Genomic DNA, 27104 nt, shown 5'->3' with positions numbered 1-27104 from the left:
GCAAGGCCCCCGCCGTCGCCTCCTCCGGCTTCCGGTCGCCTGGTGCCCGGCCCTCCTCCGCCGCTGGGAGCTGAAGCTTTTAGGCCTTCGGCCGGCGTCTTCCTACCTACTGCGCCTTCAGCACCATGCCGCTGTACGAGGGCCTGGGGAGCGGCGGAGAGAAAACAGCAGTCGTGATAGATCTGGGAGAGGCCTTTACCAAGTGAGTGGCTCGGCTGTCGTCCGGGGGGATGGCGGGTGGCCGAAGCCCAGGTGCAGCCCGGGACCTAACTGTTGGCTAACCGGCAGGGTGAGACGTTCCTCCCACACCCCAGCTCGTCCGCAAATGATGGCCCTTATTATTACCACCGTGGATGATGCGAATACCGAGGACCTGGTGGGCGGTCGGGTTTTGACTCCTAGAAATTCTAGGCCCGAGAGGGAGAACTGCTTTCGCCGACGCTCACTGTTGTTGCCACAAACAGAGCAGACCCTTTGGGGTCACCCATACAGGGGATAACAGCGATGACCTAGTCCCCGCTTCCTCTGGGCTTATCAGTTTAGGAGGCTAGCATCCGAATTATAACATTTAATGACCATCTCCATCATTAAATACTTGCCGAATGGAGCTTCTGTTCGTGCTGGAAATCCAAATATGCTCAAGACGGAGCAATTACTCCCCAAGAATAGGAAGTCAAATTAGGGAGACAACACATCAAAAGGGTGAAATTCTGTAGATGAGACTCTCGAGATTGAACACCTTCCCTCCCAAAAAACCTCTTAGATATAGGAAAATTGACATGTTTTAGGAGGCAACTTGTAAACACTAGAGTAATGGTTCTCAGTCTTTTGGATGGCATAGACCTTATTGACACCCGAATGAAAGCCTCATATATGCAAGCCTTAATAAATATATTTGTATAGTTTGGGGGATTGGTTTCACAATGGTCCTTGGGCTCCACGTTGGGAGCTCTTGCGCTGAGTTCAGGAGAAGAGTGACAGAATTGTGTCTTGTATATACTTGAAATGAAAACATTTGAAAATCTTTATGTATATTAAATCTGAATAATGTCTAACACAAAGTAGGTATTTAATAAGGTGACCAACATTTTTACAATGAAAAGGACAAAAATAAATTGAAGAAAACAATATTGTAAATAAAAGAAACATTTTATTCATTGCAGCAATACACTATAACATGATAAATACATAATAAAAACATTTGTAATATTTTATATTGTAATTATGCTTACATGCCTCTTAATTTTTAATAATAATTGTAAGAAAAAAGTACTCATTTAGTAAAACTAAATGTCAAACAAAACCACTAATTTGGAGTGATTTTTGGGTGTATTTATCATTTTCTAATTAAAAAACATCTGTTTTATGCAACTATTAAATCAAAACACATTATTAATAGTTATGGTTTGAGGTTAGACTTCCACTTTAAAACTCGAATTTCAGGAAAATACTTGTAAATGAAATTATACGTATTTGGAAATTATTAAATAGATAATGAATTAATAAAATGTGAGTTGTGCTTACCTGTCTGTGATTGAATATTCACTGATAAAAAAAATAACTGTGAGTCTACAATGTCGTATGTGCCATGTCATGTTTCAGTAAGAAGTACACAAAGCCATTTGTGCACTCGATATATGCACACTCTCTTAAGGTTTCACGTGTGAAGTGCATGCATCTCATAATCACATCTAGCACTGTACTGATCCTTGACGAATCCTCACGTACAGATTAGTCTTCCAGTATCAAAAAGGAGGACACTTTTTTTTTTGTATTTTTCTGAAGCTGGAAACGGGGAGAGACAGTCAGACAGACTCCCGCATGCGCCCGACCGGGATCCACCCGGCATGCCCACCAGGAGCGAGGCTCTACCCACCAGGGGGCGATGCTCTGCCCCTCTGGGGCGTGGCTTTGCCGCGACCAGAGCCACTCTAGCGCCTGGGGCAGAGGCCAAGGAGCCATCCCCAGCGCCCGGGCCATCTTTGCTCCAATGGAGCCTTGGCTGCGGGAGGGGAAGAGAGAGACAGAGAAGAAGGAAGGGGGGGGGGGGTGGAGAAGCAAATGGGCGCTTCTCCTATGTGCCCTGGCCGGGAATCGAACCTGGGTCCCCCGCACGCCAGGCCGACGCTCTACCTCTGAGCCAACCGGCCAGGGCCTAGGAGGCCACTTTTTGAAGGAGGATGGAACTTACAAAAGGAGGACAATTGGTTACCTTATATTTAATAACTATTGAATAAGTAGTCAAAAGAGCATATTTAAAAATTGGACCTTAGATGCACCAGAATTGGATTAAACAGTCCATTCTCTTACTGTTCGATTTAAAACCTCCTTTTTTGATGTTATAAAGGTTTTATTTCTAGCATAATAAAAAAATAGACCAAAGGGGCCCTGGCCCATTGGTTCAGCAGTAGAGTGTCGGCCCAGCGTGTGGAAGTCCCTGGTTCAATTCCCAGTCAGGGCACACAGGAGAAATGACCTTCTGCTTCTCCACCCTTTCCCCTCTCCTTCCTCTCTATCTCTTTCCCTCCTGCAACCAGGGCTCTTTGGAACAAGGTTGGCCCCGGCACTGAGGATGGCTACATGGCCTCTGCTCAGGATGTCTTTGAGTCTGACATCCAAAGATAATTACTTTGGCCACATGCTGAGGAAATGAGAAACAAAGCTGCTAGACAGGAAGATGACTATTGACAAAGGCAGTGAAGGGTGATAAGATGAATTTATAAAGTAAAAGAAAGGAGTTGAATCTAACCAGTGAGTTGCATCCTGGGAAACTTGAGCACTGGTGCAAGTAGACATGGAGATGTGACTAACAGAAGATGGAAAGAACTAGTCGGAAATAAATAGGAAGAGAGTGGTACTGAAAACTAGACAGAACAAGAAGCGATAATCTTCATACTAAACCTAAGTTGATCATTTTTTAGCAACATTTTAAACAAAGTTTTGTTTTACTAAAGTAAAACAAATAGAAATACCTAAATACTCAAAGAAGAATAGTTTTTTAAAAGGGTGAAATATGCACTTTTAAAAATGATAGCGACGAAGACTAAATATAGGCAGAAGCATATTATTTGAGTTCATGATTGGTGAACAGTATGATAACAACTATGCCAAATAGTCATAGATTAAAAAATAAACCAAAGGGGCCCTGGCCCATTGGTTCAGCAGTAGAGTGTCGGCCCAGCGTGTGGAAGTCCCTGGTTCAATTCCCAGTCAGGGCACACAGGAGAAATGACCTTCTGCTTCTCCACCCTTTCCCCTCTCCTTCCTCTCTATCTCTTTCCCTCCTGCAACCAGGGCTCTTTGGAACAAGGTTGGCCCCGGCACTGAGGATGGCTACATGGCCTCTGCTCAGGCACTAGAATGGCTCTGGTTGCAAAGGAGCAATGCCCCAGATGGGCTGAGCATCGCCCCCTAGTGGGCATGCTGGGTGGATCCCGGTTGGGCGCATGCGGGAGTCTGTCTGTCTGCCTCCCGCTTCAAACTTCAGAAAAATACAAAAAAAAAAAAATAGACCACAGAGGAACGTGTTTAAATAGGAGCTAGTAATACTAATTAATTAAGATAAAATTAAAAACTGAAACGTGAATGCTGCTCTAAAAATTGATATATATCAGTGTTGTTAATATGAAACAATTTTTTTTACCTTTAATGCACAATTATAAATAGATGGGATTAACTTTTTCCTTAGGGTTTTTTTTCTATCCCTTTGAATGCATCAGAGATGTTTCCAGATGTGTTTATATCCACTGTTTTTAAACAAATACAGAAAACTTGTTTCTCTGACAAATGTATAGAAAGACTTACAAATTAAGTGTTTAAATATTGTTTATTTGCAGGTGTGGATTTGCCGGAGAAACCAGTCCAAGATGTATAATTCCTAGTGTGATTAAAAAAACTGGCATGCCTAAGGTAGTTTTTTAAAAACAAATTAGCAATAAATCCTGTACTGTAATATATTTTAAATGTGACTTCAAGTAAGGTTGATTAGAACAGTGCTAACTGTATACCTTATGACTGTATTTCAAGGAAATTTTTTTAAATCTTAGTTTAATTTTGCATACCATAAAACTCACCTGTTTAAGTATATAATTCAGTAATTTTTAGTAAATATATTAAGTTCTGTAACCATCACCGCGGTCCAGTTTTAGAACTTTTTTGTTATCCCAGTAAGACCTAAGCATCCATATGTTGTTCTGTGTATTTATGCATTTATTGGTTGATTCTTGTATGTTCCCTGACCAGGGATTGAACCTACAACCTTGGTGTATCCAGATTATGCTCCTATACTCTAACCCAGGCGGGCCGCATGCGGCCCCCTGAGGCCATTTATCCGCCCCGCCACACTTCCAGAAGGGGCACCTCTTTCATTGGTGGTCAATGAGAGGAGCATTGTATGTGGCGGCCCTCCAACGGTCTGAGGGACAGTGAACTGGCCCCTTGTGTAAAAAGTTTGGGGACCCCTGCTCTAACCAACAGCCAAGGCCTTTTGATGCTTTTTAATCAATGCTGATTTTTTATCACTCCCGCCTAAATGATAAATCTGATGAAGGAAAACTGTAGATGAGCATAGTGCTTTACTTATTTATGGACGCACACTTTTATAGCCCACAAAAAAATTTCCATCATTTTGGACATGCCAATTCTTAAGGGTTTCTGACATGATTAATCTACATTTAATGTTATATTCTCAATACAAATTGCTTTTGATTTATTATCAGAAAATGCACTAGTAAAATAAATAAGCATGTTTTAATTTGAGATTATTTTATTATTATAAATTAATAAGTCATTTTAATTTTTATAGCCTGTCAAAGTTGTTCAATATAATATCAACACGGAAGAATTATATTCCTACCTAAAGGAATTTATCCACATGCTGTATTTCAGGTAGGATGCAATGCTCTTTGTTTTTTCCCCCAGCTTTTGTGATTAGATTTCCCTAGTACCAGTCATAGTGATATTTAGCTGTAGCACAGCTGATGGGAAAAGTTGACTTCCATTGCCATATTTACTTGCTTATTTCCAACCTTTTCCAAATATATTTGAAGGCTAGAAAAACAGTCAAGCATAAGGAAATATTTGAAGTAAATCAAATGTCCATTGATAAAGAGGGTTGGATAATTAAATTGTTATACATCTTTATAAGACACACTGACATTAAAAAGAGTTCTGTATCTATATGTACTGATACAATTGTCTTAGACATATTGATAATTGAAAGAAGTAAGTTGCAGAACAACTATAGAATGAATATTTCTGTTAAAATATTGCATGCACACATACAATTAGGAAAATATAAAAAATGCTATATATATGGTACTTTCTGAGTAATAGAAGTATAAGGTATTCATATTTTCCAGATTATAAACTTACATTATATTTAGAGTTTTCTGAACATATATTTTTTCTTACTTTTGTAACCTGAAGAAATAAAATGTCTTTTTAATGGCTCAAGCAATTCATAGTAGGCTGTTGTTTTTATTTTCTGAAATAATTTAATAGATGTGAAGTTCCTGACACAGTACATAAAATGTAGGAAGATATCAGGAATGTTACTTTTCCTGAGTAATAACATGAAGATGTCTTTTTGTCATAAAGGATCTTAAGCTAATGTAGTACAGTTTTTCTATTCTTAAGTTGTATCATGTACAAAAATAATACAAACTTTTATTTACTTTTAAAAACAAAACAAAACTCTCACTTTTCAGGCATCTGTTGGTGAATCCCAGAGATCGCCGGGTTGTGGTTATTGAGTCAGTGCTATGTCCTTCCCACTTCAGAGAGACACTCACTCGCGTTCTTTTCAAGTATTTTGAGGTACTTGTTTTATATGTTGTTGTATTTTGTAGTTACACAAAGCTTAAACTAAAAAGCCCTCATTTATCTCCTTCATTGTGTATGTTACAGATGACAGAGTAAACTGAAGCCTGAAGTTGACTATTTTCCTTCTGTGTATGGTTATTTCATGTGTAATTAGTATTTCATCTACTATTTAGTTAAATGGAGATTTCTTCTTATTGATGTTTCTGTCTGTTTGTTTATTCGTTTGTTTTTAAGTGAGAGAAAGGGAGATAAACTCCCGCATGTCCCCAACCAGGATCCTCCAGCAACCCCGTCTGGGGCCAATGCTTTGTTCATCTGGAGCCATGCTCACAATTGAGCTATTTTTACCACCCCAGAGTCATCCTCAGTGCCTGGAGCCAATGTGCTTGAACCAATTGAGCCATGGCTGCGGGAGGGGAAGAGAGAGAGTGAAGGGCAGGGGAAGCAGATGTTTGCCTCTGCAGTGTGCCCTGACCAGGAATTGAACCTGAGACGTCCCACCTACCGGGTTGATGCTCTACTGCTGAGCCAACTGGCCAGGGCCTCTGTTTATTTATTTTAATGCAGGTTTTTCTGTTTGGGGACTGTTTTTTGTTTTGTTTTGTTTTTCAAAATTAAAAAGTATATTGTATACTGTGGAGTTTATGATATGTTTCTTCCAGTTGTTTCTAGTGTCTGTTGTTCAGTTATGCTGAGTGCTCTAAATTCTTCTATTCTTTCACTTAGGCTTTAAGTTTTTATTTAACGGAATATTCAAGTAATGTTTCCCTTAGACTAGGTAGGCAGTGCCAGGAATGACTCTTACATCTCCATGTTAGTAACATTTCTTATAGCTTTCATTTTATAGGAGTCAAGATTATTTTAAAGAACAAAATTTTGATTTAAGACTATTAAATTTCATATTCTAAGAAAAGATCATACAAAGAATCTTTAAGTTTTAAAAAAAACTTTTTCTTAGGAATTTAGGGTTTTTCAGCAAGGGAAACTAGAAGGTTGTATACAACATGTATACAACATATAAGAAAGTAAGCACAGATAAATATATTTTCCATACAATCTACTGAACTTAAAATATATAAAAAATCATAATGTCTTTAGGAGATAAGGGCAGTTGATATTTCTGAGTTGTAATTTATTAAGACATAGAAACAGGTTACATTCCTCCTATACTTACTGATGTCATAGATTTAGGAATTTGGTTTTCAGTAGAGAATACAAATAATACAAGAAGTCACTTCAGCTCTTAATCTGAATAAAATAAAAGATGATTCTTTGTGTTTATGCTTTGAGTTTTAGTTGTTTATGTATCCTATTTGCTGTATCCATTTCGATAAAAGAAATATAACCATTATTTTGTTTGTCATTTGGTTATGGTGGACTTACATAATTTAATTAAATATTATCGAATATATAAAGTGTCACCAGATCTGGCCATTGTCACTGAAAAGATGTTACACAGAACTAAGGATTTTAAAAATAGTTCTTTAGTTTAATTATAACTTCTATATTATGTTTTTAAAGCATAGTTCCTATTACAAACTTAATGAATAAAGACAATCAAGAATTCTTTTTCTGTATTTCCATTTTGCTGGCAAAGGCATCTTTTTATTTTATTTATTTTATTTTTAAGTGAGAGGAGGGAAGATACTGAGACAGACTTTCCCTTGTGCCTGACTGGGATCCACCCGGCAACCCCTGTCTGAGACCAGTGCTCATATCCACCTTGCTAACCTGACCTGTGGTGGTGCAGTGGATAAAACATATACCTGGAATGCTGAGGTCACCAGTTCAAATCCCTGGGCTCGCCTGGTTAAGGCACATACAGGAAGCAACTATTACAAGTTAATGCTTCCTGCTTGCCCCCCTCTTTCTCCCTCTCCCTCTCTTGTTCTCTCTCTCCCCTCTCCAAAAGTCAATAAGGAGAATTTTTAAAAAATCCACCTAGCTAGTTTTAGTGCCTGAGGGTGACACTGGGACCAATGAGCTATTCTCAGCACCCAAGAAAGAGAAAAGGAGGAAGGGGAGGGAGAGAGAAGCAGATGGTTGCTTCCCCTGTGTGCCCGGACCAGGAATCGAACCCAGGGTGTCCATATGCCAGGCTGACACTGTTTACACTGAGCCAACTGGCCATGGCATTATTTTTTATTTTTTTATTTGTTTATTATTCTGTGAGAGGAGGGGAGGCAGAGAGACAGATTCCTGCATATGCCCCTACTGGGATTCACCCAGCAAGCCCATTAGGGGGCAATGCTCTGCCCGCCTGGGGCGTTGCCTTATTGTTCAGCGACTGAGCTCTTCTGTAGTGCTTGAGGTGGAAGCCATGGAGCCATCCTCAGCACTACAATTGAGCCATGGCTGCAGGAGGAGGACAGAGAGAGAGAGAGAGAGGAGAGAGAAGTGAGAAGGGAGGGGTGGAGAAGCAGATGGACGCTTCTCCTATGTGCCCTGGCCGGGAATCGAACCTGGGACATTCACACGCCAGGCCGATGCTCTACCACTAAATTCATGTTTCTAGACCTCTTCTTTTATCTCTTTCAGTTTTTCCTCCAAAAGAGAGAGAACAAGATTTTTTTTTAAATGCTTCATTTTGGAATGAAACAACTAAGAGAATTTAAAGAGTGTTTTTATTTATTGTAGTATATTTTAATTATGTGTAAATTCAAATCAACAAACTAGTTCTTAATTTAGTGCCATAAAATTGTTAAGTAGGTATCATAATATAAATAAATTTAATGTTCCTGTGAATTTTTTCAAGTATATTTGAAATGTAAGGCAACCACCTTTAGCTACTGACACTCATTCTGCTTTTGTTGTGTTCTAGGTCCCATCTGTCTTGCTTGCTCCAAGCCATCTAATGGCTCTTCTGACACTTGGGATAAACTCTGCCATGGTCCTGGATTGCGGATATAGGGAAAGCCTGGTGTTACCTGTATCTTTTTTGTCAACCAGATAATTTTGCAGTTTTTACTCTGCTTTATTACAAACAGATTTTATTGCATCAAACTACTTTGGGTTACCATGTACCAATATGATTTACCATGTGGAAAAGTTCATAGGATTGTGAGACTTAAATTTACTTTTTGTAGAAATTATTATTATGACTTGGTTCCAATATATATTCCAGGTATCAGATCTCATGAATATTATGTTAAGTTCTTAAGAGGAACATCAGCTAATTGGACATGTTGGAGAAGTTGTCTAGGATAGTCATGTTCTAAGAAAAGATCATACAGAGAGTAATTGGAGAAATTTGAGAAAGTTAAATCAAGAAAAATTAAAACTTAGTGGTGACATGAAATCTCTCAAATAGCTGAAGGGCTTGCTATGGAATATTGAATACATATTTCTCTCATCCCCTGAGGTTATCATGGCTGCTGTATGGCATAATAAGGTTTATGGGTTTGGGTTCTGGAATCTAATACCCACTGAGTATAAATCTCAGCTGTACTTTTTTCTAATTGTATGATGCTGGTCAGGTAGCTTAATCTTTTTGGGCTCTAATCTCCTTATCCATAAAATTGGAATTAGAATAATTCCAGCTGATAGGGGTGTCCTGTGACTTGAGTGAGGTAATGTATGAAAGTATTTAGCAAAGGATGTGACACATAGTAACTTGCCCAGTAAATAGTGCAGGATTTATATCAATCACAACACTAGGAAAGACTCTAGTAGTTCAAGCTGTCCCATAATGGAATTACTAACTATAAACTGGTAAGTTCCTTCTCATTAGAAGCATTTAAGCAGAGTATATGTATCTCTGAAATATGACAGTAGACATTGCTACATTGGAAAGGAGGGTGAAATACATACAACTTGCAATTTTGATATCTACCTTTATTATTAGAAGAAATACTTAAGGGAAGGAAATCAAGAATCATTAACTCTTGAGAAACTAAATTAGGCAGTAGCTTTTTAAATATAGAGTATTTTGTGTGTAAGTCTACTAACAGCCCTGTAACTTAAGTATTATTCTCATTGTATAAATGAGAAGATTGAAAGTTTGGATAGGTAGTTATATAGGTCATATAAACATATAGCCAAGATATATACCCATTTGGTTGCCAAAAGCCAAGCTTTTACCAATATACTTTTTTCCTTTTTAAAAATATTAACATTAGCAAAAGCAATGTTCTATAAAATAAGGTAGCAAACTCACAGTATAATAATGTGCACTATCTTCTCAGCTCTAATAGAAATATAATACAATGTGAGACATATTTAAACTTTTCTTTTAGCAAGAGAGACAGAGAAAGGGACAGACGGACAGGAAGGGAGAGAGAGATGAGAAGCATCAACTCATATTTGCAGCACTTTAGTTGTTCATTGGTGCTTTCTTATACGTGCCTTGACCATAGGGCTCCAGTTGAGCCAGTGATTGCTTGCTCAAGCCAGTGACCTGGCTTCAAGCCAGGGACCATGGAGTCATGTCTGTGATCCCACACTCAAGCTGGTGAGCCTGCGTCCTAGCCAGCGACCTCAGGGTTTCGAACCTGGGTCTTCAGCATTCCAGGTCATTACTCTGTCTACTGCTGCACTGCCTGGTCAGGCAAAGCCACATTTTAAAAGTACAAATGGGCCCTGGCCGGTTGGCTCAGTGGTAGAGCGTTGGCCTGGCGTGCAGAAGTCCCGGGTTCGTTTCCCGGCCAGGGCACACAGGAGAAGCGCCCATCTGCTTCTCCACCCCTCCCCCTCTCCTTCCTCTCTGTCTCTCTCTTCCCCTCCCGCAGCTGAGGCTCCATTGGAGCAAAGATGGCCCCGGGCGCTGGGGATGGCTCCTTGGCCTCTGCCCCAGGCGCTAGAGTGGCTCTGGTTGCGACAGAGCGACGCCCCGGAGGGGCAGAGCATCGCCCCCTGGTGGGCGTGCTGGGTGGATCCCGGTTGGGCGCATGCGGGAGTCTGTCTGACTGTCTCTCCCCGTTTCTAGCTTCAGAAAAATACAAAAAAAAAAAAAGTACAAATGAAAGAGAACAATTAGTATATAAATTATAATGAGCTTTTACAGGGTCTTTTTTGTATTAAGTCTAAATTTGGTAGCTACTTTATTGGTCACCTTAGCATTTACTGATGAATTCTTTGTGTCTATTTAACCTTTTTCTTTGGGGAAGAATATGAAAAAAGACTTTTTCTCACTTTTAGAAATAAGAATTTGCTGATTTAGAACAATACTGTAGAAAGTGAGGAAAATATCAAGGAAACCACATTTTATCTCCTGAAATAGTAATATCCTTGACTATCCTACAGATATATGAAGGAATCCCAGTACTAAATTGTTGGGGAGCACTCCCCCTAGCAGGAAAAGCTCTGCACAGGTGAGTTTCTTGGTACTCAGCATGTTTGCTTTCCCTGTGCCACAAAAACCTGGTAATTATTTTGACAGAGTTCAGTAGAGGAATTATAGACATTTAATGTCACTCATTCATTCTCTGTTAGTCTTTAGAGTATTCATCTTTTAAAAATAAAACTGCTTTACTTAGGCATCATAATACTTTACGTAGTAAACATATTAAATAAGAAAAGGCTATCAGCAGTATTTTAATTCTAGTAACTTTTTTACTTTCAGGGAGTTGGAAACTCAACTATTAGAACAATGTACTGTTGACACAAGTGCTGCTAAAGAACAGAGCCTTCCCTCTGTGATGGGTAAAATCATTCTAAACTACTTATGAGTGCTGTGCACTATTTCCTTTTCATTTTTCAACACTTTTTTTTTACTTTCTTTATTGATTTTAGAAAACAGAGGAAGGGAGAGAAAGAGAGACAGACAGACATCGATTTGTTATTCCACTTATTTGTGCATTCATTGGCTGATTCTTGTATGTTTCTTGACCGGGGATCATACCCACAATCTTGGTATTTTCCGGGTGATGCTTTAACCAACCATGCCACCCAGCCAGTGCTCAACTCTTTTTTTTTTTTAACCCCACTGCATAGTAATTCTCCCACAATCATTCTGATAATATTGCTGCAATTATAAGGGTATTACTGAGTTTCTAGAACTTTTGACATTAATTACATTAATTATCATGTATTCTTTTTTTTTACAGAGACACTGAGAGGGATAGATAGGGACAGACAGACAGGAACGGAGAGATGAGAAGCATCAATCATTATTTTTTCGTTGTGCATTGCGACACTTTAGTTGTTCACTGATTGCTTTCTCATGTGCCTTGACCATGGGCCTTCAGCAGACCGAGTAACCCCTTGCTCGAGCCAGTGACCTTGGTTCCAAGCTGGTGAGTTTTGTTCAAACCAGATGAGCCCACGCTCAAGTTGGCAACCTCGGGGTCTCGAACCTGGGTCCTCCGCATCCCAGTCCGATGCTCTATCCACTGCACCACCGCCTGGTCAGGCTCTTTTTTATTCTTTTATCTTATCATATACTCCTGATATCTCTTCCCTTGGCTTTCAGGGACGCCACTGATTCTCAAATGTATCACTGGGCCTGACCCTTCTTTTCTAAACTTGATTTCGTATTTCCAACTAACTATTAGATATAAATTAGGCATATCTCTAGGCACCTCAGATATTTTTAAACATTTAAAAAAAATTTTTTTTAATATTTTATTTTCTTGATATTTCAGAGAGAGGAAGGGAGAGAGCAGGAGACAGAGACATGTGCCCTGACTGGGGATCGAACTGGCAACCTCTGCACTGTGGATCAACGTTCTAACCAACTGAGCTATCTGGCCAGGGCTCAGATTTAAAACTTAAGTGAATATATTATATCTTTCTCTAAATTCATTTTAGTAAATCATTCTTAGATAAGGATAACATCTTTTTATCTCCCATTTTAAAAAACTGGGAGTTATCAAGTGAGTTATCAAGTCCTTTTGATTCTCCCTTAGAAATCTCTTTCAAATTTCATCCTTTTTTTTTAAATCATCCATACCACTGAACATCTGAAAAAAGGATGTTGTAAATTAGGCCTTGTTACAGCTTCCTAGGATTATTACAGGAGCCTATTCTCTGGAATGATTCAGTCTGTTTTATACTGTTACTTTGAATAACTTCTATAAAACAACTGTGATTACATTACCCCGTTGCTGGCTCACACAGGCTAAAATCCAAATGATCTGTTTGATGTATGTTTCTTCAAAACCTGACTTTATTCCATCTCTTTGCCTTAATTACTGAACTCAACCCTTTGCACCTTATTTCAGCTGCAGTGAATTTAATAGGGTCTTCCAGGTGCCATAGTCCTTCTACAACCCCGTGCCTTCATTTATTCTATTTTTTTTTACCTGAGATGTTTTTCTTTGCCTAGTTGACTTTGATCTCTCTGCATGACTCAGTTGGAATGTCACCTTAATTTTGAAGCTTCCCTTGTTTACCCTAAACAGAATAAATTGTTCCTCTATCTGTTAAGCTCTCAGCAATATTTATTATAGCAATATGATACATTTTTATTTGCCTGTTAATTTACTGGTTTTTCTCCGTAGACTTTGAGGACCCCTGTTTTATTTATTTTTCAATCTGTAGCACCTATTAAATTACCTGGACACTAAATAAATGTTGGAAAGAGAAAGGCAGTTTTTTAGGAAATTTATCCCTGCATATATTGCTTTCTTATTTTTTTTTAATTCTTAAAATAATAGCATTCTTCATTCTGTAGATCAGATTATAGTTTTTCTTTGCCACCCTTTTATTATATAGTGATGACAATTCATTTATATAATGTATCCAAAGATAATGAGTTGTGTAACATTCCAAGATATTCTTACTAGAGGTCTTCCTTAAAACGTAACATTTTGTCTAAATTATGAACTGTAGTTTTGGAGACCCTTTCTTTAAGTGGACATCTTGGACTCATTCTGATCTTTCCCTCATGCTCTCCCAAATTTGTGTCTGTGATAGACTTGCAGTCCAGCCGATTGAGGAATTAAGTATTATATACGTGTATCTCACTGACACTGAAAGGTGAATAAATGTAAGCTATCTCTTGTCAAGGTCCTTAGTACAGGGAATGCTCAGATGCAGGTCTTACACGTACTTGGGTTTCCTTACCTGAACTTTGAGCTTCTTTCATTTTGTGTTTAGAACCTACTTCAAAAAAGAATTAATATACTAAAGTACCTTATAACTTTTAAAAAGCTAACCTAAGTACAATTGATTTGAATAGTGAGCAGTTTAAAATAAATTATATACAAAAATGTTATGCTACGTATTCTAAGTTAACTGAAATATAAATATGATTTTTCAGAGCCAGAGTCAGCGAATGCCTCTTGTTTATATTCTTCACTTGCAAAGTTTAAATAGCCATGGTTATTTGGTAAGAGGAAGCAGCCCCTTTCCAAGGCAGCAACTACACCCACCTAAAATTAGCACTTTATTTTCAAGCCTGTCTTATATGTTGCCTAAAGAAAACTTTTTCATATTACTAAATGTCTGGCACATGTTGGAATTTATTTGAATATTCCTAGATAAAGTATAGCAGTTGAGGAATGTTATGGTTTTTAGAATTTATTCTTAAATTGTAACTTATAACCCTAGTTACATTTCGCTCATCTATTTATAGCCAGATTTAAATCTTTTTGGAAATATTCATCCTCTTGTGAGATAAATTTTAATACTTAAGGGTAAGAGTCAATACTTTTTTGTCATACACTGGCTCCATCAGGAAAAAGATTTTGAGCATGTACCTTTAATGTGTATGTATGTTTGTTTATTAACTGTATGTATACTATTATTACTAGATAGTAAATGCACAAAAGTAAGAATTTGGAAAGGATGAAATAATAAAGATAAAATAATTGTAATGTCATACTTACTAATTATAAAAATTTATTGCTTCTCAAAGAAGCATTGTGGTTAAATATTGTTTATTACTTTTTAAAAGTTATAGTTTATCATTGTGTGGTTTTTAAGTTTAATTTGTTTTTGGACTATTTTCATTGGCTGGCACAACTTAAAAATATAGCTGACAAGTTATGTAGATCCAGGCCCTGGCCGGTTGGCTCAGTGGTAGAGCATCGGCCTGGCATGCAGGAGTCCCGGGTTCGATTCCTGGCCGGGACACACAGGAGAAGCGCCCATCTGCTTCTCCACTCCTCCCCCTCTCCTTCCTCTCTGTCTCTCTCTTCCGCTCCCGCAGCTGAGGCTCCATTGGAGCAAAGATGGCCCGGGCGCTGAGGATGGCTCTGTGGCCTCTGCCTCAGGCGCTAGAATGGCTCTGGATGCAACAGAGCAACGCCCCAGAGGGGCAGAGCATCGCCCCCTGGTGGGCATGCCGGCTGGATCCCGGTCGGGCACATGCGGGAGTCTGTCTGACTGCCTCCCCGTTTCCAGCTTCGAAAAAATGAAAAAAAAAAAAAAAAAGATATATAGATCCAGATGGGGGAAGTGCATGATTTCCCTATTAAATCATGATTCCTTTTCAACTATACATTTCTGTCTCCCTAGATGTAAATAATTTGTTCTTAAAAATCAATCAGAATATTTTTACATGGCTAACAATAGGTTACAAATTCTGAGTTTAGAAGATTTTATATTTAGGTTAGAAAATTTTGTTTCTGAGTTTGATCTGGAAAACAAAATTTTTGGAAACAAAATTACATATCCTAACATCTGTCTTAAAGGCTTCTTATATTGTATAGGTTTGTTTTTTTTGTTTTTTTTTATTTTTTATTTTTCTGAAGCTGAAAATGGGGCGTCACTCTGTTGCAACCAGAGCCAGTCTAGCGCCTGAGGCAGAGGCCACAGAGCCATCCCCAGCGCCCGGGCAAACTTTGCTCCAATGGAGCCTCGGCTGCAGGAGGGGAAGAGAGAGACAGAGGAAGGAGAAGGGGAGGGGTGGAGAAGCAGATGGGCGCTTCTCCTGTGTGCCCTGGCCAGGAGAACCGGGGACTTCTGCACGCCAGGCGGACGCTTTACCACTGAGCAAACCGGCCAGGGCCGTATAGGTTTCTTTGATTAGGTGCTTTCACACTCATTTTTAAAAATACTGCCTTTATCTTGAAGGGAAATGTAAAAGTCTGCATGTGATCCTTCTTAAAAATATGTTACTGAAATTTGTTTATTATCACAGAGACGATAAGCAAACTTGAAACTTCACTTTTTGTAAAAGAAAAATAAATAACTCATGTTTAAGTGCTATATTTCTTTTAAGTACCACAAGATAACCAAGTTTTTTTATGATAGAAAATATTTTATTTTATTTTTATGGTAGAAAAGGTAATTTCTATCTAATGCCAATTCTGTATTTTTAAGGTATCTTATTTTTATCAAATTTATGAGTAATGACATTCAGTAGTGCTTTTTGGCTTTAACTTTTGGATTGGCTTGGAATGATGAAGTTTCTTCCTTAAAAGCAAAATTATTTTTTCTACTTGGCTTTTAAAGAAAGTATAGTACTTAGATTTTTTAAATTTTGCTGAAATGACTGGCCTGTGGATAGAATGTCAACCTGGAACGCTAAGGTTGCTGGTTCGAAACCTTGGGCCTGCCCGGTCAAGTCACATAAAACAAGTAATCAATGAACAACTTAAATGAAGCAACTATGAGTTGATACCTCTCGTGCCCCCACTTCTCTCTCCTCTCTCTGTAAAATCAATAAATCTTAAAAAAAAAATTTTTTTTGCTTAAATGTAAATGCAATATAAGAAACTGTTTTGCTTATTGTTAAAGTTCTATAGTTTTAAATAAAATTTCTGTTTTAGGTTCAATTCCAGAAGGTGTCTTAGAGGACATTAAAGGTAAACTAAGTTCCCATTTTTGTCCCTTTGATTTTTAAATATTGGTTTGGATGGCATATGTTTTAAAATATTTACACATATACAAAATATATTAAATTCATTATGTAATAAAATACCCCACAATATTTCATGTATAGTCTATGGAATGATATTAATAGTATTTTTTGTTTTTGCTTTTGTTTTTTTTTTGTTTTTTTTTAATATTAATAATTTTTATTTCTCTTCAGATTTATGTAAGCTTTGGCTTCTTTTATGATATATTATTAAAGAAATTTCTCGATTATAGATTCATTTTACAGGGTAACTAGGAATTAGTAGTTTTCACAGTATGAAATAACAGTTGAATTGCTTAAGAGAATCACTGGCTTTGTGTTGCGTTGTTATTTACTCTAGTATTTTAAATGCATTTTTATAAGGTTATACATCTTACTGACTTCAGAAATTCTGCAGTTGAGGCCAAAGTATATTGCATTCATTTTAATAAGATATATTACTTCTTTGCTAGAGTGCATTTTTATGATAATGTTTAAATTGAGTTTTCTAATATTTTGATTCACTAAAAGGAAAAGCATTTAAACTATAATTCAGTGTTCTTAAGTACTGAGAGTGTCATGTAAAATTAATATTCTAGAATATTTCATAGAGAATTAGATAGTAATGGATTTTAGAGTTAAGTGGATTCTGGAGATGATCTAGAACAATCGGGCCTTGGAATACTAAAGTTTGTTCAGTGTGGCACAGTCGGTGCAGTTTGAGCTAGGGCTGCAGATGGGTCTTGTTTATCGTACTGCTCACTTATGTGGTATCGTGACCTAAAATCTCATCAGTTGTAAAATATCAGTCATTTGTACATGCTTTAGTGCAGTTTCTCAAGCAGTACAGAAATATCTCAAGTGAAAATAATAGTTTCCCTTCCCTTTTTTCAGTCCTATCCCCCATGATGTAACAATTGTTACCAACTTGGAGTATTTCTTTCCATGTAGCCTATAACTTGCGCATGTATGTTTATAAGATGTTTAACTTGCCCATTTCTCTGGGAAACACATCATATTAGTAAAAATTTGAAAGATACCCAATATTTATGATATTGTGGGGAAATTATCATATATTACTATTAGTAAAGATTGAAGACTAACCTTTTTGGAAAACAATCTGGCATATTAAAATTGAAAGTAAGGCCCTGGCTGGTTGGCTCAGCGGTAGAGCGTCGGCCTAGCGTGCGGAGGACCCGGGTTCGATTCCCGGCCAGGGCACACAGGAGAAGCGCCCATTTGCTTCTCCACCCCTCCGCCGCGCTTTCCTCTCTGTCTCTCTCTTCCCCTCCCGCAGCCAAGGCTCCATTGGAGCAAAGATGGCCCGGGCGCTGGGGATGGCTCTGTGGCCTCTGCCCCAGGCGCTAGAGTGGCTCTGGTGGGCAGAGCGTCGCCCCTGGTGGGCGTGCCGGGTGGATCCCGGTCGGGCGCATGCGGGAGTCTGTCTGACTATCTCTCCCTGTTTCCAGCTTCAGAAAAATGGAAAAAAAAAAAAAAAAAAAAAATTTGAAAGTAAGCATCTCATTCAAGAGGGGAATGTGGAATAAAATTTGGTAACTTCATGATAAGGGGTACTATGTAGCTATTAAAAGGGAAGGAGCTTGATGGCCTGACCTGTGGTGGCGCAGTGGGTAAAGTGTTGACCTGGAATGCTGAGGTCGCCAGTTTGAAACACTGAGCGTACCTGGTCAAGGCACATACAGGAAGCAACTGCTATGAGTTGATGGTACCTGCTTCTCTTCCCTCTTTTTTATCTAAAAATCAATAAATAAGAAATTTAAAGTGAGCTAGATGTATTGATTTGGAAGATTGTGTATATTAAGGAGAAAAGCAGTTCTGAATAATATAGTATATATAGTAGGAACCCATTTTTATTAAAACAAACATGCAACACTCACACTCATTATTAATTATGTAGTTTATTACCTATATTTTTTCAGTTATTTTAAAATTCTTAAGTGTAATTTATCTCTTCTTGGCTTTTAAATGCGGGGAATTTGGTTTCTTTAAAGAAGGGAACCTTTCTTTGTCAGGTATACAGTGCCGGGCAAAGGTAGGTTTATAGTTGTGAGTACACAAAACACAGTTTATTCTTGTATTATTATCAATTATTGCATTATTTTTCATATAAACAACTGTAAATCTGCTTTTGCCCTACCCTGTAGTCTTGGAAGCTAGGCATTTACCTTACTTAGATGGTTCTGAGGACTTGAATATAAGTTTTATAAGTAACTTGAGCACCTACCTACTTACATATCTAGCATATTAGCATATTGTGGATTCTTAAATATATTTGAGTTAGTGAGCAAAAAAACTTTTATATATGTTAATATATATTTACTAACAAGTTTTGTAAGTAATTAACCAAGTCATTAGATTCTTACACTCAACATCAATTTTGTCTCTACTTAAAAAAAGTTTTATTTCTTACCTATTTCTGAAAATAACTTGAAATAGCTTATTATAAAAGGTAGTCTACAGTAGAAATCTTTAAAAAGATTTTTAAAGTATAAAAACAAGAATGGTAATATAGTATAAGGAAGGTGGTAGAATTGGAGTGCACCAAGAGGGAGAAAACTCACGCCAGAAAACTGAAAACTAAGGAATGTTACTATTACTATAAGCTAAATTTGGCTCTGTGTTCTGATCAACCAAGATTTTTTTTAAAAAATCAGATATAGAGTTATAGATCGATCATGTTCAAATCAATATTCTATTCAATTACACATTTCATAATGCTAGAATTTATTTTTATTATGGTACTCTTTAAGGAGTATCAAAATAAAATAATTTTCTCAGGTGGGCTTTTTGTTTTGTTTTGTATTTCTCTTAAGTAAAAAGCAGGAAGGCAGAAAGACAGACTCACACATGCGCCGGATGGGGGATCCACCTGGCAAGTCCACTAGGGGGTCATGCTCTGCCCATCTGGGACCATTGCTCCTTTGCAACTGGAGCCATTTTAGCCCCTGAGGCAAGTCCATGGTGCCATCCTCAGCACCCGGGCCAACTTGCTCCAGTGGAACATTGGCTGCAAGATGGGAAGAGAGAAATAGAAGGGAGAGGGGGAAGGATGAAGAAGCAGATGGTCACTTCTCCTGTGTGCCCTGACTGGGAATCAAACCCAGGACATCCAGTTTATTTTTTAATGTCATTTTATGGAAGATGAACACAACATGTTTTATGAAAGGTATTTCTTATTTGTGAATAAATTGTCATAAGCTAACTAAAGACAGATAGTTTATAAATTCAAAGGAATGGTTGATTAGCATGTCTACTTGAATAGGATTGTTTTAACAGGGACATAGATTGACTCAAACTATGTGGTAGATTCATATATGTTTGTAATTGACTCAATCACAGAACATAACACAGTCTCCTTTTCGTTCAAGTGCGCTCTTGCTTTGTAAGTGATCTGAAACGTGGACTAAAAATCCAAGCAGCAAAATTTAATATTGATGGGAATACTGAGGTAAGTTCAAAATCAATGTACAGTGTATTTTTTCTTCAGAGGTTTATTTATATTTATTTATATATTTATATTACTTACATTTCAGCGTCCCTCACCGCCCCCAAATGTTGACTACCCATTAGATGGAGAGAAAATTTTACATGTTCTTGGATCCATCAGGTTAGGCCTTAATTTTTCATGAGCAAAATAATGAACTAGAATAAATTTTTGGCTTTTAAAAATTATTGTACATAATCATTAGCATTATTATTATTATTTAGTATTGTCATTAGTTGTTATGTGTTTTTCATTATACCTCACCATAATTTCATTATTCAACCTCTTAATTTTGTAAAACTGGGTCTGGCTCAGTAGTTCCTTCGAGTCAAGTTCACTTGTTAATTTTGTAAAACTGTAAAAAATATTCTTTCTTATCAGAGTAATTCAGAGTTTAATTAATGAAACTAACCATTCTTTGAGGTGGAGAATAAAGTATGATATTTTCAAACAGGGTTAAGCAAACTGTTTCTGTAAAGGGTCAAGTGGTGAATAGCTTAGATTTTGTGGGTCATACCGGCTCTGTTAAAACTACTCAGCTCTACAGTTGGAGTGCAAAATCAGCCATAGACAATAATGTAAATGAATGTATGTGACTGCATTCTAGTAAAACTTAACTTATAAAAACAGACAGTGGGCTTGATTTGGCTTGGAGGCCATAGTTTGCTGAATCCCATTTTAAAATATTGTCTTATTAGAAAGAATGCATTCTAAATATATTGACTCTCTAGGATTAGTTAGTAATTTACTTTTTTATTGTTTATTAGGTTATTCTGTCTGATGATGCAATAAAAGTGTTGCTAAGGACTTTTATAATTATATTAGTACCAATATAATTTTTGTTTATACCCAAGCTTTATAAAATTTGTATTACAAGTTTCATCTGTAAAATATTAGATCAGAAGATGCACAGAAAAGAATTATTATATAAATATCTAAGATCCTGTTAGATTTTAAGAAAATTAGTACAGAGTTTGAAATATTAAAAGGTAAATGTAAATATACAGATATTTAAGATGGTAGGTGGGAAGACCAAAAAAGTGAGAATGCAACACTTTTTGGTAGTGACTTTTTCTCATTTTACCTCTTATATAAGTTATATTCATTAAATTAATATTTTAAATTTTCTTCTGATTGTTTAGTAGAGCCTAGAATAAAAGAAAATAAGCATTTAAAGAAATTCAACTAACATGGAGCTTTTTGGCTACATAATTGTAGGAGGTACGTTGAGAATGAAAAAAAAGCCACTATGGCTCACTTTCCAAACCCAATTAATTTACAATTGTTGGCTAACATGTTTTTCCTACCAAAAAATCTAATTCCATTGAAATCTTTTTAGATACAATCCAGCCCTGGACAGATAGATTAGTAGGTTAGGACATAGTCTGATATGTAGACTTGTGGGTTGATCCCCAGTAAGGGCACATGCAGGAACAGATCAGTGTTTTTGTCTGTCTCTTCTCTCTCTAAAATCAATGAAAAAAATAATTAAAAATAAATTTTTAAAAAAGAACCCCATACCAGTAGTTTATTGCTAATCAAAAGAAGGGTCATTTAAAGGAAAGTATCATTTTTTAAAGATTACATACTAAACATTTTATTTTAACTTAAGTATTTATTATCCAGACTTTTTTCCCCCAGACCTTTTTGTTGAGGATAAGTCTGCTTCTAGAGATAGGAGTTAAATTTATATAACCCTATCATTTATGGTTTGTGATCTCCAGGGTTTTTTTTATAGTGAGCACCTAAAGTTGTTTGTGAGACAGCCCTGATACAGAATCCTTCTAGATATTTTTTTCCTGCCTTTACAGTTGTATTACACACATTAAAAAGGTTTTAAAAATTATATGGTCTTTCCAAAGCACTCAATGTAGGTCACAGAAAAAACAACTTATCTTTTACCCTAGTACTTTATTTGTTGAGTAATAATTATTAAATTATGTAATTTTAATATCAAATCAACTGACAAAAAAAATTGGAAAAAGAAACTGATGCTTGAATATAATTCACCTACTAGTAGTAAATCCTCAAATTAAAAAAAAATGAAACTTTTAAAAAAATGAAACTGATGCTTTGTTTGCATTCAACTCAGCTGGTAGAAGCAGACTAAGCAAGCATAGCAACTAGTGGCTGACTATCCATGCATGTTCAGAATACTACAGGCCTCAGAATACTGATGAAATGGAGAGTTACCAAGTAAGCCAAGTCTCATGAAGAGAATTGTATGTTTTGAAAAAGATTCAAAAAAGATTTAAAGTAGTACACATAGTATGATCCAATTTTATGATTTTAAAATAGTGTTTTATATGCATATGCATAGTTGGTTTTGTATTGAATTTGTTAGGATTCAGTTTGGCCACCATTTATACAAATGTAAAAATAGTGGTTTCAGCAAGATAGAAGTTTGTCTCTCATTTAAGAGAAGTTCAGAGGTAGATAGTCCACAGATGGTATGACAGTTCCCATCAGGGACCCACACATTTTTATATTAACTTTGGGGGGTAACCCTTTTCCTTGGGGTTCAGTATGGTTGCTGGAGTTGTAGCTACCACCTCTGTGTTTCAAGCAAGCAGTCCTAGGCAGGGAAAGAAAAAGGCACTTCCTCTTTTTAAGGAGGCTCTAGAAGGTCCACATACCATGTCTGCCTTCATCTTATTGTCTGGGCTTTAGGTACATTTAGCTGCAAGGGAATTATTGAAAATAATTTTAGATCACAAGTTGCAAAGATTGTGAATTATGTTGCAAAGATTCTCAATAATTATGTCTTACTTAACTATACTACAGTATCAAAACCAGTCAATTGTCATTGGTATAATGTATATGAATAGTTCTGTGTAATTCTGTCACACATAGATTTCTGTAATCACCACCACCACAGTCAAGATAGAGAAATATTATATTGTGCTACTCAAAAATAGGGTTCTTTTAATTTGAGAACAAACAGAAAAATGGAAAGTGGATATATTATAAAGCAACTAGTAATGTTTGCCATGTATTATTTTTAAAAACAAAGAAATGCCTTGGTGGAGGGGGATGCTGTTGCTTTTAAATCTCTTGTATTACCATTGATCTGCTTGTTGAATCTTTTACAGAATTGTGTTTGCTTTCTCTTATTAAGTTTAAGGAGACATAGCTAGACAAAATATATATAAATCTATACATAATAGTAATTGCAGCTAACACTTAGGGAGTGCCTCCTATGTGCCAGGCACTGTTCTATTAATTCATTGACTCCTCACCCCAACACCTGTGAAGCAGGTACTATTATTCTCATTTACAGAATGCGAACATATTGTGTTTTAATAATTATTCTACATTAACATGATACTGGTACTCAGTAGAACTAATATCAGTAGAACTAATGTTATATGCTGTGACATATTATGTGATGCCAACAAATCACCCTGTGTTTAACCTCATTAGGGATTCAGTTGTGGAAATTCTTTTTGAACAAGATAATGAAGAGAAATCAGTTGCCACTTTAATATTGGATTCCCTTATGCAGGTATTTTTGTTTTATAAAACGTTTAAATTTATGACCGTACCCCTTTAATGAAAAAATTTAAATGTTATTTTGTTTAATTTTATTTTAGCCATTGGTTACATTTTTTAGCTTTTATGTTAAATTTTAGTTACTCAGGTTTACTTTGGCACTAAGATACAGTACCTACAACATTTCAAACCTGAGGGGTAGTAAGTACTGTAGACATTTCACGCAGTTTTTTCATAGCACCAATACCAGGTTTTTATTTTGGTCCAAGTATGGCTTGTAGATTCTTCAAAGTCAGGTTTGTGTGGTATTGAATTTGAAATTCCAGTGTATATGTTAATATGTCTTTTGTTTAATTACTGTGGACTCATAGAATTTCGTGTGAAATATATCACTTTGAAAGAGATTGTTGACTTCTGGGATTCTACTCGGACTTTTATGAAAAATATAATGTTAATGAAGGACTTGAACATTTCTTGTTCTTAGCACTAATATGGAAACCATTTTTTGAAGACTGTTACCTTCCCACTTGACAACTGGCTCTGGAATATAATTAATTTAGAAGTTAATTCTAAAATATTAACTTCTGTGAAGTTAATACTTTAGAAAAATAAAAATTTTACTTTCTAAAACATAAATGAAAAGTTATTTCTTCTCATGTTCTTTGCTCAACTCAGTCATTCTATCTTGAAAATGAGAGTACTTGCATATTACTACCAAATACTCTGTGGAACTTAAAATTCTATATATTTAAATTTTTTTTTAAGTTCTCTATGAGTGTATGGCAGTGTTATCATGGTGGTTGTACTTGCTACATGAAAAACTCCCTTGTTAAAGAAACCTTGCTGTGACCCTTTTTGTAATATTTTCTTAAATTCAGTCAAGCATTATTTTATAAAGTTAAGAATAATTCCTTTTTTTCCTTCCTCTTTAATAACAGTGTCCAATAGACACCAGGAAGCAATTAGCAGAGAACTTGGTAGTCATAGGTGGCACATCTATGTTGCCAGGATTTCTCCACAGATTGCTTGCTGAAATAAGATATTTGGTAGAAAAACCAAAATACAAAAAAACACTTGGAACCAAGACATTTCGAATTCATACTCCACCTGCAAAAGCTAACTGTGTGGCCTGGTTGGGAGGTAAGTATTTAGTTTTCAGAATACAACAATTATGTACTAATTGAGAACTGAATACTATAACTAATGGATATATTAGACCAGATGATTCAGTGTCCAAAATTGCTCACTTAATAAACTAAAAGAACTATTGAAGAATTTTCTTTGAACACTCACGTTTCCTTAAATTGCTAATTTTCAGAATTACATACCTATTTCTCTTGGCATTTGCACTATTCTTTAATTTTTTTTTAAATTTTTTTTTTTTTTTGTGGCAGAGACAGAGAGAGTCAGAGAGAGGGACAGATGGGGACAAACAGACAGAAAGGGAGAGAGATGAGAAACATCAGTTCTTTGTTGCGGTTCCTTAGTTGTCCATTGATTGATTTCTCATATGTGCCTTGACAGGAGGGCTACAGCAGAGTGAGTGACCCCTTGCTCTAGCCAGCAACCTTGGGCTCAAGCTGGTGAGCCTTGCTCAAACCCAATGAGCCTGCGCTCAAGCTGGCAACCTTAGTGTCTCAAACCCGGGTCCTTCATGTCCCAGTCTGACGCTCTATCTGCTGCGCCACCACCTGGTCAGGCTTAAAATTTTTTTTATTTATTTTTTATTTTTATTAAATGAGAGACAGGGAGGCAAAGGGACAGATTCCTGCACGTGCCCTGAATGGGTCCACCCAGCAAGCTCCCTACCCTGATATGTTCTGCCCATCTGGGGCCATGGCTCTGTTGCTTGGCAACCAAGCAACTGAGGGGAGGCCATGCTGCCATCCTCTGTACCAGGAGGACCAACTTGCACAAATCATTCGAGCCATGGCTGCAGGAGAAGAGAGAGAAGGGGGAGGGGTGGAAAAGCAGATTGATTCTCCTGTGTGCCCTGACTGGGAATCGAACCTGGGATTTCCACACGCTGGACTGATGCTCTACCGCTGAGCCAACCAGCCAGGGCCAGCATTTGTACTTTTAATTTTTTAAAATTTGTTTGTCCAATTAAAGTCATCCCTCATAAAAGTGATAACTGTGCATTTATTCTAGCAATGCTACCATTTTTTAAAACATATTTTAATTCCTTACAAAGCTAATTTGTGAGCCATATGAAAATTGATCTTTTTATTTTATAATTATACTTTATTTGCCCTGGCCGATGGCTCGGTTGGAGCATTGTCCCGAAGCACAAAAGTTGCTGGCAGGTTATCGATACTCCTGTCTCTCACTCCCTCTTGCCCTTTCTCTCTCTAAAATCTATAAACAACAAAGACAAAGCCTTTCTGTATTAAAAAAATAGTAATTCTTATACTTCATATTAAGTTCATTGAATGTTTTAGAAAATGATAGTTTCGTTGAAATAAGGAAATAGCCTAATAAAGAGACTATTTTAAACAGAAAAGCAATCATGGATGTTTTATTTGTATATATTCTGATATGTGTTTAATGATGCAGTTTCAGCTAATAGGTATCAGAATCTTTCTGAAAAACAAAATATTGACATTTTAAATGGATGTTGTATCTCTAGTAAAATTGAATTTCATCAAAATGTTATTTTGATCTAGGACAAATGGATTTAGTTACTAAATTATTTTTTAAAGACTGCTTTGTAGGCTCTTTATAAGGTCTTCAACATAGATTCTTAGGGTATTACAATGATGCTTTTTGGGTTTTGCAGTGCTATTTTATTCATTGATATAATCTGAGAGTTGTGGCAGAGAAAACTAAGGGTATTTATTTGTATTTATAGAGTTGAAAATACTTTTCACCCCACTCTGGCTCACTTGTTTTGAGACACAGTAATACTTGTTATCATTTTCTCTGTAATTTGTTATAGGCTGTAACAGTAGTTATGACTTAACCTATTATTTAAAATATAAGATATAGAACAATTTAACTGGAATTAATTTGAAGAGTATAAATATGCATTGTTGAATTTTATTGTTCTGTCTTATCATAGAATAATGTGGATATATATGTACATAAAATTTTCTGGTAGAAGTTTTCATCTTAGTTCTATAAAAATATTTTTATCACACAGGAGCTATTTTTGGAGCACTACAAGACATACTGGGGAGCCGTTCAGTCTCAAAGGAATATTATAATCAGACAGGCCGTATTCCTGATTGGTGTTCTCTTAATAACCCACCTTTGGAAATGATGTTTGATGTCGGGAAAGCCCAACCACCTCTGATGAAAAGAGCGTTTTCCACTGAGAAATAAAAGTTTGAATAAGTTCAACTTTGCTTATTTCCACTATCAGATCAATTACAGGCAAATTGTACAAAGTATGCAAGATGCTATTAGAAATGACTTTTGTGGAAGTAAAAGCATTTCTGTACTTTTCACATTAATGTTTAATTCTTTTGACTTTTGTTTTTCTTGTGTAGTGGCAAAATGGTAGCTGACGCATATGAAATTTGTTGTATAGATATCAATAAAATATAGTAAAGCAGTTTA

At 36.6% G+C, this 27104-nt stretch overlaps 1 protein-coding gene across 1 annotated transcript; it reads left to right on the top strand.

Annotated features, from left to right (window-relative positions):
- On the top strand, positions 1 to 27104 carry ACTR10 (actin related protein 10). Its single transcript, XM_066342029.1, has 13 exons — positions 1 to 202; positions 3837 to 3909; positions 4805 to 4887; positions 5709 to 5817; positions 8645 to 8752; positions 11065 to 11132; positions 11384 to 11463; positions 16479 to 16514; positions 19936 to 20015; positions 20101 to 20174; positions 23475 to 23556; positions 24482 to 24683; positions 26686 to 27104. The coding sequence occupies exons 1-13, from the start codon at positions 126 to 128 to the stop codon at positions 26865 to 26867; spliced, it is 1254 nt and encodes a 417-aa protein (XP_066198126.1). The 5' UTR covers positions 1 to 125; the 3' UTR covers positions 26868 to 27104.

The sequence above is a fragment of the Saccopteryx leptura genome, chromosome 6 (assembly GCF_036850995.1).
Source record: "Saccopteryx leptura isolate mSacLep1 chromosome 6, mSacLep1_pri_phased_curated, whole genome shotgun sequence".
Lineage (NCBI taxonomy): Eukaryota > Metazoa > Chordata > Mammalia > Chiroptera > Emballonuridae > Saccopteryx > Saccopteryx leptura.
Note: the sequence above shows the minus strand (reverse complement) of the source record. Positions and strands in the feature narration are given on the sequence as shown.

Excerpts from the sequence above, each read along its gene's own strand:
- ACTR10 (XM_066342029.1), top strand. The coding sequence starts at position 126 with ATGCCGCTGTACGAGGGCCTGGGGAGCGGCGGAGAGAAAACAGCAGTC. Across the intron at positions 203-3,836 it reads CTGGGAGAGGCCTTTACCAA|GTGTGGATTTGCCGGAGAAA; the intron begins GTGAGTGGCTCG and ends GTTTATTTGCAG. Across the intron at positions 20,016-20,100 it reads ATATTGATGGGAATACTGAG|CGTCCCTCACCGCCCCCAAA; the intron begins GTAAGTTCAAAA and ends CTTACATTTCAG.